The sequence below is a fragment of the Scyliorhinus torazame genome, chromosome 24 (assembly GCF_047496885.1).
Source record: "Scyliorhinus torazame isolate Kashiwa2021f chromosome 24, sScyTor2.1, whole genome shotgun sequence".
NCBI classification, from domain to species: Eukaryota; Metazoa; Chordata; class Chondrichthyes; order Carcharhiniformes; family Scyliorhinidae; genus Scyliorhinus; species Scyliorhinus torazame.
In genome coordinates, this window is record NC_092730.1 from 9,681,895 (window position 1) to 9,693,843 (window position 11,949).

At 70.0% G+C, this 11,949-nt stretch overlaps 2 protein-coding genes across 2 annotated transcripts in view; both read right to left on the reverse strand.

Moving 5' to 3' along the window:
• Positions 1 to 11,949, reverse strand: part of slc8a4a (solute carrier family 8 member 4a) — a 903,507-nt gene that overhangs the window by 572,472 nt on the left and 319,086 nt on the right.
• fkbp2 (FKBP prolyl isomerase 2) lies at positions 4,518 to 8,369 on the reverse strand (the record flags this gene model as incomplete). Its single annotated transcript, XM_072489341.1, has 4 exons — positions 4,518 to 4,657; positions 4,767 to 4,801; positions 7,115 to 7,161; positions 8,013 to 8,369. Coding segments are annotated over 4 exons (501 nt in total), but the record flags the coding sequence as incomplete, so codon positions are not given.

Genomic DNA, 11,949 nt, shown 5'->3' on the forward strand with positions numbered 1-11,949 from the left:
AGGCGGGGGGAGAGGGAGAGGCGGGGGGAGAGGGAGAGGGCGGGGGGAGAGGGAGAGGCGGGGGGAGAGGGAGAGGCGGGGAGAGAGAGAGAGGCGGGGAGAGAGGGAGAGGCGGGGAGAGAGGGAGAGGCGGGGAGAGAGGGAGAGGCGGGGAGAGAGGGAGAGGCGGGGAGAGAGGGAGAGGCGGGGGAGAGAGGGAGAGGCGGGGAGAGAGGGAGAGGCGGGAAGAGAGGGAGAGGCGGGGAGAGAGGGAGAGGCGGGGGGAGAGAGGGGAGAGGCGGGGAGAGAGGGAGAGGCGGGGGAGAGAGGGAGAGGCGGGGAGAGAGGGAGAGGCGGGGAGAGAGGGAGAGGCCGGAGAGAGGGAGAGGCGGGGAGAGAGGGAGAGGCGGGGGAGAGAGGGAGAGGCGGGAGAGAGGGGAGAGGCGGGGAGAGAGGGAAAGGCGGGGAGAGAGGGAGAGGCGTGGAGAGAGGGAGAGGCGTGGAGAGGGAGAGGCGGGGAGAGAGGGAGAGGCGGGGAGAGAGGGAGAGGCGGGGAGAGAGGGAGAGGCGGGGAGAGAGAGGGAGAGGCGGGGGAGAGAGGGAGAGGCGGGGAGAGAGGGAGAGGCGGGGAGAGAGGGAGAGGCAGGGAGAGGCGGGGGGGGAGAGAGGGAGAGGCGGGGGGGAGAGAGGGAGAGGCGGGGGGGGAGAGAGGGAGAGGCGGGGGGGAGAGAGGGAGAGGCGGGGGGGGAGAGAGGGAGAGGCGGGGGGAGAGAGGGAGAGGCGGGGGGAGAGAGGGAGAGGCGGGGGGAGAGAGGGAGAGGCGGGGGGAGAGAGGGAGAGGCGGGGGGAGAGGGAGAGGCGGGGGGAGAGGGAGAGGCGGGGGGGAGAGAGGGAGAGGCGGGGGGAGAGAGGGAGAGGCGGGGAGAGAGGGGAGAGGCGGGGGAGAGAGGGAGAGGCGGGGGGAGAGAGGGAGAGGCGGGGGGAGAGGGGAGAGGCGGGGGGAGAGAGGGAGAGGCGGGGGGGAGAGAGGGAGAGGCGGGGGAGAGAGGGAGAGGCGGGGGAGAGAGGGAGAGGCGGGGGGAGAGAGGGAGAGGCGGGGGGAGAGAGGGAGAGGCGGGGGGAGAGGGAGAGGCGGGGAGAGAGGGAGTGGCGGAGGGAGAGGGAGAGGAGAGAGGGAGAGGCGGAGAGAGAGGGAGCGGCGGGGAGAGAGGGAGAGGCGGGGGGAGAGGGAGAGGCGGAGAGAGAGGGAGAGGCGGAGAGAGAGGGAGCGGCGGGGAGAGAGGGAGCGGCGGGGAGAGAGGGAGAGGCGGGGAGAGAGGGAGAGGCGGGGGAGAGAGGGAGAGGCGGGGGGGAGAGAGGGAGAGGCGGGGGGAGAGAGGGAGAGGCGGGGGGAGAGAGGGAGAGGCGGGGGGAGAGAGGGAGAGGCGGGGGGAGAGAGGGAGAGGCGGGGGGAGAGGGAGAGGCGGGGGAGAGGGAGAGGCGGGGAGAGAGGGAGTGGCGGAGGGAGAGGGAGAGAGAGAGGGAGAGGCGGAGAGAGAGGGAGCGGCGGGGAGAGAGGGAGAGGCGGGGAGAGAGGGAGAGGCGGGGAGAGAGGGAGAGGCGGGGGAGGGAGGGAGAGGCGGGGGAGGGAGGGAGAGGCGGGAGAGAGAGGGAGAGGCGGGAGAGAGAGAGGGAGAGGCGGGGGGAGAGAGGGAGAGGCGGGGGGAGAGAGGGAGAGGCGGGGGGAGAGAGGGAGAGGCGGGGGGAGAGGGAGAGGCGGGGGGAGAGGGAGAGGCGGGGAGAGAGGGAGTGGCGGAGGGAGAGGGAGAGAGAGAGGGAGAGGCGGGGGAGAGAGGGAGAGGCGGAGGGAGAGGGAGAGAGAGAGGGAGAGGGGCGGAGAGAGAGGGAGCGGCGGGGGAGAGAGGGAGAGGCGGGGAGAGAGGGAGAGGCGGGGAGAGAGGGAGAGGCGGGGAGGGAGGGAGAGAGAGGGAGAGGCGGGAGAGAGAGGGAGAGGCGGGGAGAGAGCGAGAGGCGGGGAGAGAGGGAGAGGCAGGGAGAGGGCGGAGAGAGAGGGAGAGGCGGGGAGAGAGGGAGAGGCGGGGGGGGGAGAGGGAGAGGCGGGGGGAGAGAGGGAGAGGCGGGGGGAGAGAGGGAGAGGCGGGGAGAGAGGGAGAGGCGGGGAGAGAGAGAGAGGCGGGGAGAGAGGGAGAGGCGGAGAGAGAGGGAGAGGCGGAGAGAGAGGGAGAGGCGGAGAGAGAGGGAGAGGCGGGGAGAGAGGGAGAGGCGGGGAGAGAGGGAGAGGCGGGGGAGAGGGAGAGGCGGGGGGGAGAGGGAGAGGCGGGGAGAGAGGGAGAGAGAGGGAGAGGCGGGGGAGAGGGAGAGGCGGGGAGAGAGGGAGAGGCGGGGAGAGAGGGAGAGGCGGAGAGGGAGAGGCGGAGAGAGAGGGAGAGGCGGGGGAGAGGGAGAGGCGGGGAGAGGGAGAGGCGGAGAGAGAGGGAGACGCGGGGGAGAGGGAGAGGCGGGGGAGAGGGAGAGGCGGGGGGAGAGGGAGAGGCGGGGAGAGAGGGAGAGGCGGGGAGAGAGGGAGAGGCGGGGGGAGAGGGAGAGGCCGGGAGAGAGGGAGAGGCGGAGAGAGAGGGAGAGGCGGGGAGAGAGAGGGAGAGGCGGGAGAGAGAGGGAGAGGCGGGGGGAGAGAGGGAGAGGCGGGGGGAGAGAGGGAGAGGCGGGGGGAGAGAGGGAGAGGCGGGGGGAGAGAGGGAGAGGCGGGGGGAGAGAGGGAGAGGCGGGGGGAGAGAGGGAGAGGCGGGGGGGAGAGAGGGAGAGGCGGGGGGAGAGAGGGAGAGGCGGGGGGAGAGAGGGAGAGGCGGGGGGAGAGAGGGAGAGGCGGGGGGAGGAGAGGGAGAGGCCGGGAGAGAGGGAGAGGCCGGGAGAGAGGGAGAGGCCGGGAGAGAGGGAGAGGCCGGGAGAGAGGGAGAGGCGGGGGGAGAGGGAGAGGCCGGGAGAGAGGGAGAGGCCGGGAGAGAGGGAGAGGCCGGGAGGGAGAGGGAGAGGCCGGGGGGGGGAAGAGGGAGAGGCCGGAGGGAGAGGCGGGGGGAGAGGGAGAGGCCAGGAGGGAGAGGCGGGGAGAGAGGGAGAGGCGGGGGAGAGGGAGAGGCGGGGGGAGAGGGAGAGGCGGAGAGAGAGGGAGAGGCGGGGAGAGAGGGAGAGGCCGGGAGAGAGGGAGAGGCGGGGGGAGAGGGAGAGGCCGGGAGGGAGAGGGAGAGGCCGGGAGGGAGAGGCGGGGGGAGAGGGAGAGGCCGGGAGGGAGAGGCCGGGAGGGAGAGGCGGGGGGAGAGGAGAGGCCAGGAGGGAGAGGCGGGGAGAGAGGGAGAGGGAGGGTTGTAGGGGCTGGAGGAGGTTACAGAGATAGGGAGGGTTGTAGGGGCTGGAGGAGGTTAGAGATAGGGAGGGTTGGAGGGGGCTGGAGGAGGTTACAGAGATAGGGAGGGTTGTAGGGACTGGAGGAGGTTACAGAGATAGGGAGAGTTGGAGGGGGCTGGAGGAGGTTCCAGTGATAGGGAGGGTTGTAGGGGCTGGAGGAGGTTACAGAGATAGGGAGGGTTGTAGGGACTGGAGGAGGTTACAGAGATAGGGAGGGTTGTAGGGGCTGGAGGAGGTTACAGAGATAGGGAGGGTTGTAGGGGCTGGAGGAGGTTACAGAGATAGGGAGGGTTGTCGGGGCTGGAGGAGGTTACAGAGATAGGGAGGGTTGTAGGGACTGGAGGAGGTTACAGAGATAGGGGAGGGTTGTAGGGGCTGGAGGAGGTTACAGAGATAGGGAGAGTTGGAGGTGGCTGGAGGAGGTTACAGAGATAGGGAGGGTTGTAGGGGCTGGAGGAGGTTACAGAGATAGGGAGGGGTGTAGGGGCTGGAGGAGGTTACAGAGATAGGGAGGGTGTAGGGCTGGAGGAGGTTACAGAGATAGGGAGAGTTGGAGGGGGCTGGAGGGAGGTTACAGAGATAGGGAGGGTTGTAGGGACTGGAGGAGGTTACAGAGACAGGGAGGGTTGTAGGGGCTGGAGGGGGTTACAGAGATAGGGAGGGTTGTAGGGACTGGAGGAGGTTACAGAGATAGGGAGGGTTGTAGGGACTGGAGGAGGTTACAGAGATAGGGAGGGTTGTAGGGACTGGAGGAGGTTACAGAGATAGGGAGGGTTGTAGGGGCTGGAGGAGGTTACAGAGATAGGGAGGGTTGTAGGGGCTGGAGGAGGTTACAGAGATAGAGAGGGGCTGGAGGAGGTTACAGAGATAGGGAGGGTTGTTGGGACTGGAGGAGGTTACAGAGATAGGGAGGGTTGTCGGGGCTGGAGGAGGTTACAGAGATAGGGAGGGTTGTAGGGGCTGGAGGAGGTTACAGAGATAGGGAGGGTTGTAGGGGCTGGAGGAGGTTACAGAGATAGGGGAGGATTGGAGGGGACGAACTGAATGATGTCCGGAGGTGGTTTTCAATCTGACTGAACCCCTGTTCGAGGGACCCCCGACGATGGGTGAGAGTAATTTGGACAAGAGAGAGACTGAGAGAGAGTGAACTGTGTTTATTGTGTGGAGGCAGTGAGCTGAATCGTCCGTCCGAACCCCTCCTCCCGGCTATCTCAGCCTCAAAGGTCCGTCCTCCTCTCAATCTTCAGTAACTCCACCTCGAAGATCAAGGTTGCTCCACCTAGAGAGGCATCACAGCACAAAAGGCAGAATAAGCTGGCAAGTCAACTACAGGATGCATCACAGTTGTGTAATTGACTTTTCCCTTCCCACACCGAGCAGCTCCTTACCTGGTATTTTCGGAGGTGCTCCCCTCTCACCGTAGCCTTGGGGGGGGGGGGGGGGGGGGGGGGGGACACAAATGAGATTCAAGTTAGAGAGCGGTCACACAGCAGAGACATCCTCCCAGCATTTCTCCGACCCCCTCCCTCCGCTCCCAAGACCAGCTCCCCCCTGGGAAACCCCCACCCCTCCCCACACACAGGAGGCAACGCTGCCGGCTGTTCGGCCACAAGCGGCATCACACAGCTCTCAGCCCCGTCCCCAACCCCTCCGGATTTCTGTTCGCCCGCTCCCCCCCCCCCCCCCCCCACCCCTCGTTCACTGTCCTTCCCTCACATCCCCCTCCTTCCCGGGGGAGTGGGCGACAGGGGGGTCCTGGGGCGGAGGTGGGGGGGGGGGTGGGGGGGGGGGTGGGCTGCAGGGTGGAGGTGTGGGGTCCCAGGGTGGAGGTGGGGGGTTCCCGGGGTGGAGGGTCCCGGGGTGGAGGTGGGGGGGTCCCAGGGGTGGAGGTGGGGGGGTCCCAGGGGTGGAGGTGGGGGGTCCCAGGGGTGGAGGTGGGGGGGTCCCGGGGTGGAGGTGGGGGTCCCGGGATCAAGGGTCCCGGGGTGGAGGTGGGGGGTTCCGGGGGTGGAGGTGGGGGGGGTCCTGGGCGTGGAGGTGGGGGGTCCCAGGGTGGAGGTGGGGGGTCCCCGGGGGTGGAGGGGGGGGGTCCCAGGGTGGAGGTGGGGGGGTCCCGGGGTGGAGGTGGGGGGTCCCGGGGTCGAGGGTCCCGGGGTGGAGGTGGGGGGGGTCCCGGGGGGTGGAGGTGGGGGGGTCCCGGGGGTGGAGGTGGGGGGTCTCGGGGGGTGGAGGTGGGGGGGGTCCCAGGGTGGAGGTGGGGGGGTCCCAGGGTGGAGGGTGGGGGGGTCCCGGGGGTGGAGGTGGGGGGGTCCCGGGGGGTGGAGGTGGGGGGGGTCCCGGGGGTGGAGGTGGGGGGTCCCGGGGGTGGAGGTGGGGGGGGGTCCCGGGGGTGGAGGTGGGGGGCGGGTCGCCGGGGGGTGGAGGTGGGGGGGGTCCCAGGGTGGAGGTGGGGGGGTCCCGGGGGTGGAGGTGGGGGGGTCCCGGGGTCGAGGGTCCCGGGGGCTGGAGGTGGGGGGGTCCCAGGGTGGGTGGAGGTGGGGGGTCCCGGGGGTGGAGGTGGGGGGTCCCGGGGGTGGAGGGTGGGGGGGTCCCGGGGGTGGAGGTGGGGGGGTCCCGGGGGTGGAGGTGGGGGGTCCCGGGGGTGGAGGTGGGGGGTCCCGGGGGTGGAGGTGGGGGGTCCCGGGGGTGGAGGTGGGGGGTCCCGGGGGGTGGAGGTGGTGGGGGTCCCGGGGGGTGGAGGTGGGGGGGGGTCCCGGGGGTGGAGGTGGGGGGGTCCCCGGGGGTGGAGGTGGGGGGTCCCGGGGTGGAGGTGGGGGGTCCCCGGGGTGGAGGTGGGGGGGGGTCCCAGGGGGTGGGAGGTGGGGGGGTCCCGGGGGTGGAGGTGGGGGTCCCGGGGTCGAGGGTCCCGGGGTGGAGGTGGGGGGGTCCCGGGGGTGGAGGTGGGGGGGGTCCCGGGGGTGGAGGTGGGGGGGGTCCCCGGGGGGTGGAGGTGGGGGGGGTCCCGGGGGTGGAGGTGGGGGGGTCCCGGGGGTGGAGGTGGGGGGGTCCCGGGGGTGGAGGTGGGGGGGGTCCCGGAGGTGGAGGGTGGGGGGTCCCCGGGGGTGGAGGTGGGGGGGGTCCAAGGGTGGAGGTGGGGGGGGGTCCAAGGGTGGAGGTGGGGGGGTCCCGGGGGTGGAGGTGGGGGGTCCCGGGGGGTGGAGGTGGGGGGGTCCCAGGGGGTGGAGGTGGGGGGGGGGGTCCCGGGGGTGGAGGTGGGGGGGGTCCTGGGGGGTGGAGGTGGGGGGTCCTGGGGGTGGAGGTGGGGGGGTCCCGGGGGTGGAGGTGGGGGGTCCCGGGGTCGAGGGTCCCGGGGCTGGAGGTGGGGGGTCCCAGGGTGGGTGGAGGTGGGGGGGTCCCGGGGGTGGAGGTGGGGGGTCCCGGGGGGTGGAGGTGTGGGGGGTCCCGGGGGTGGAGGTGGGGGGGGTCCCCGGGGGTGGGAGGTGGGGGGTCCCGGGGGTGGAGGTGGGGGGTCCCGGGGGTGGGAGGTGGGGGGTCCCTGGGTGGAGGTGGGGGGTCCCTGGGTGGAGGTGGGAGTGTCAAATGGCTGGGGGGTGGTCTGCGGGGGGGGGGGGGGGGGGGGGGGCTTACCCAGCTCCCGGGGGGGGGGGGGCTTACCCAGCTCCGGGGGGGGGGGGGGGGGGGGGGGGGGGGGGGGGGGGGGCTTACCCAGCTCGGGGGGGGGGGGGGGGGGGCTTACCCCAGCTCCGGGGGAATCACCAGTTTTCTTTTTTCCCCTTCGCACATCCTGGAAAAGGGAGAAACAGCAAATCAGAGACACACAGACCCCCGAGACCCCCCCCCCCCCCACCGAGACCCCCCCCCCACCCCCCCACCCGAGATCCCCCACCGAGACCCCCCCCCACCCCCCACCCCCACCCGAGACCCCCCTCGAGCCCCCCCACCCCCCCGAGGCCCCCCCACCCCCCCCCCCCCAAGACCCCCCCCCACCCCCACCCGAGACCCCCTCAAGACCCCCCCACCCCCCAGAGCCCCTCGAGACCCCCCACCCCCCGAGACCCCCCCCCACCCCGCCCCCGAGACCCCCCTCCCCACCCCCCCCCCCGAGACCCCCCCCACCCCCACCCGAGACCCCCTCATGACCCCCCCCACCCCCCAGAGTCCCCCACCCCCGAGAGCCCCTCGAGACCCCCCACCCCCCCGAGCCCCCCCCCGATACCCCTCCCACCCCCCCCCCCCGAGACCACCCCCCAGAAACCCATCCTCCGCTCTCCAAACACTCCCACATAGAAGCCCCTCCCCCACCGCCCCCCCCCCCTTGGACCCTCCCCCAACCCCCTGCCCCTCCCCCCATCCACTCAGCCCCTCCCCCACCCCATAAGCCCCTCCCATCCCCTAAGCCCCATCCCCTAAGCCTCTCCCCCATTCCGTCGGCCCCTCCCCCATCCGCTCAGCCCCTCGCCTCGGCCCCTCACCCACCCCCTCGGCTCCTCCCCATCCCCTCAGCACCTCCCCTCCCATCCCCCTCGGCCCCTCCCCTCCCATCCCCTCTCCTCCCCCTCGGCTCCTCCCCTCCCATCCCCTCGGCCCCTCCACATCTCCTCAGCCCCTCCCCTCAGACGCCCCCCATCACTCACCCCCAGCAGGCCCTGGTCCCAGCCTTTGATGACCTGTCCGGTGCCCAGGGTGAAGGTGAAGGGTTGTCCCCGAGGGAGGCTGCTGTCAAACTCGGTGCCGTCCTCCAGCTTCCCCTGAGGGAGAGAGGACAGAGTGAGGGGAGAGAGGACAGAGTGAGGGGAGAGAGGACAGAGTGAGGGGAGAGAGGACAGAGTGAGGGGAGAGAGGACAGAGTGAGGGGAGAGAGGACAGAGTGAGGGGAGAGAGGACAGAGTGAGGGGAGAGAGGACAGAGTGAGGGGAGAGAGGACAGAGTGAGGGGAGAGAGGACAGAGTGAGGGGAGAGAGGACAGAGTGAGGGGAGAGAGGACAGAGTGAGGGGAGATAGGACAGAGTGAGGGGAGAGAGGACAGAGTGAGGGGAGAGAGGACAGAGTGATGGGAGAGAGGACAGAGTGAGGGGAGAGAGGACAGAGTGAGGGAGAGAGCACAGAGTGAGGGAGAGAGCACAGAGTGAGGGGAGAGAGGACAGAGTGAGGGGAGAGAGGACAGAGTGAGGGGAGAGAGGACAGAGTGAGGGAGAGAGGACAGAGTGAGGGGAGAGAGGACAGAGTGAGGGGAGGAGAGGACAGAGTGAGGGAGAGAGGACAGAGTGAGGGAGAGAGGACAGAGTGAGGGGAGAGAGGACAGAGTGAGGGAGAGAGCACAGAGTGAGGGGAGAGAGGACAGAGTGAGGGAGAGAGGACAGAGTGAGGGGAGAGAGGACAGAGTGAGGGAGAGAGGACAGAGTGAGGGAGAGAGGAGAGAGTGAGGGAGAGAGGACAGAGTGAGGGAGAGAGGACAGAGTGAGGGGAGGAGAGGACAGAGTGAGGGGAGAGAGGACAGAGTGAGGGAGAGAGGACAGAGTGAGGGGAGAGAGGACAGAGTGAGGGGAGAGAGGACAGAGTGAGGGCAGATAGGACAGAGTGAGGGGAGAGAGGGACAGAGTGAGGGAGAGAGGACAGAGTGAGGGGAGAGAGGACAGAGTGAGGGGAGAGAGGACAGAGTGAGGAAGAGAGGACAGAGTGAGGAAGAGAGGACAGAGTGAGGGGAGAGAGGACAGAGTGAGGGGGAGAGAGGACAGAGTGAGGGAGAGAGGACAGAGTGAGGGAGAGAGGACAGAGTGAGGGGAGAGAGGACAGAGTGAGGGGAGAGAGGACAGAGTGAGGGGAGAGAGGACAGAGTGAGGGGAGAGAGGACAGAGTGAGGGAAGAGCCACCCACCCCCCACACCCACCCCCTCACTCACCCGCCCTCCTCGCGCCCTCACTCGACACACACGCTCGCCCTCACGCACACACGCTCGCCCCTCACTCACACACGCTCGCCCTCACTCACACACGCTCGCCCTCACTCACACACGCTCGCCCTCACGCACACACGCTCGCCCTCACTCACACACGCTCGCCCTCACTCACACACGCTCGCCCTCACTCACACACGCTCGCCCTCACTCACACACGCTCGCCCTCACGCACACACGCTCGCCCTCACTCACACACGCTCGCCCTCACTCACACACGCTCCGCCCTCACTCACACACGCTCGCCCTCACTCACACACGCTCGCCCTCACTCACACACGCTCGCCCTCACGCACACACGCTCGCCCTCACGCACACACGCTCGCCCTCACTCACACACGCTCGCCCTCACGCACACACGCTCGCCCTCACGCACACACGCTCGCCCTCACTCACACACGCTCGCCCTCACTCACACACGCTCGCCCTCACTCACACACGCTCGCCCTCACGCACACACGCTCGCCCTCACGCACACACGCTCGCCCCTCACGCACACACGCTCGCCCTCACTCACACACACGCTCGCCCTCACGCACACACGCTCGCCCTCACGCACACACGCTCGCCCCTCACGCACACACGCTCGCCCTCACGCACACACGCTCGCCCTCACTCACACACGCTCGCCCTCACTCACACACGCTCGCCCTCACTCACACACAACGCTCCGCCCTCACTCACACACACACGCTCGCCCTCACTCACCACACGCTCGCCCTCACTCCACACACGCTCGCCCTCACTCACACACGCTCGCCCTCACGCACACACGCTCGCCCTCACGCACACACGCTCGCCCTCACTCACACAACGCTCGCCCTCACGCACACACGCTCGCCCTCACGCACACACGCTCGCCCTCACTCACACACACGCTCGCCCTCACTCACACACGCTCGCCCTCACTCACACACGCTCGCCCTCACGCACACACACGCTCGCCCTCACGCACACCACGCTCGCCCTCACGCACACACGCTCGCCCTCACTCACACACGCCTCGCCCTCACTCACACACGCTCGCCCTCACGCACACACGCTCGCCCTCACGCACACACGCTCGCCCTCACGCACACACGCTCGCCCTCACGCACACACGCTCGCCCTCACACACACACGCTCGCCCTCACACACACACACACGCTCGCCCTCACGCACACACGCTCGCCCTCACGCACACACGCTCGCCCTCACTCACACACGCTCGCCCTCACTCACACACGCTCGCCCTCACGCACACACGCTCGCCCTCACGCACACACGCTCGCCCTCACGCACACACGCTCGCCCTCACTCACACACGCTCGCCCTCACGCACACACGCTCGCCCCTCACGCACACAACGCTCGCCCTCACTCACACACGCTCGCCCTCACGCACACACGCTCGCCCTCACACACACCACGCTCGCCCCTCACTCACACACGCTCGCCCTCACGCACACACGCTCGCCCTCACTCACACACGCTCGCCCTCACGCACACACGCTCGCCCTCACGCACACACGCTCGCCCTCACTCACACACGCTCGCCCTCACTCACACACGCTCGCCCTCACTCACACACGCTCGCCCTCACTCACACACGCTCGCCCTCACTCACACACGCTCGCCCTCACGCACACCACGCTCGCCCACACGCACACACGGCGACGTCCCCACACACGCGACGTGCCCACACACGGCGACGTCCCCACACACGGCGACGTCCCCACACACGGCGAAGTGTCCACACACGGCGACGTCCCCACACACGGCGACGTGCCCACACACGGCGACGTGCCCACACACGGCGACGTCCCCACACACGGCGACGTGCCCACACACGGCGACGTGCCCACACACGGCGACGTCCCCCACACACGGCGACGTGCCCACACACGGCGACGTCCCCACACACGGCGACGTCCCCACACACGGCGACGTCCCCCACACACGGCGACGTCCCCACACACGGCGACGTGCCCACACACGGCGACGTGCCCACACACGGCGACGTACCCACACACGGCGACGTCCCCACACACGGCGACGTCCCCACACACGGCGACGTCCCCACACACGGCGACGTGCCCACACACGGCGACGTGCCCACACACGGCGACGTGCCCACACACGGCGACGTCCCACACACGGCGACGTGCCCCACACACGGCGACGTGCCCCACACACGGCGACGTGCCCACACACGGCGACGTCCCCACACACGGCGACGTGTCCACACACGGCGACGTGCCCACACACGGCGACGTGCCCACACACGGCGACGTCCCCACACACGGCGACGTCCCCACACACGGCGACGTGCCCACACACGGCGACGTGCCCACACACGGCGACGTGCCCACACACGGCGACGTCCCCACACACGGCGACGTCCCCACACACGGCGACGTGCCCACACACGGCGACGTGCCCCACACACGGCGACGTTGCCCACACACGGCGACGTGCCCACACACGGCGACGTGCCCACACACGGCGACGTCCCCACACACGGCGACGTCCCCACACACGGCGACGTGCCCACACGAGCCACGGCGACGTGCCCACACACGGCGACGTCCCCCACACACGGCGACGTCCCCACACACGGCGACGTCCCCACACACGGCG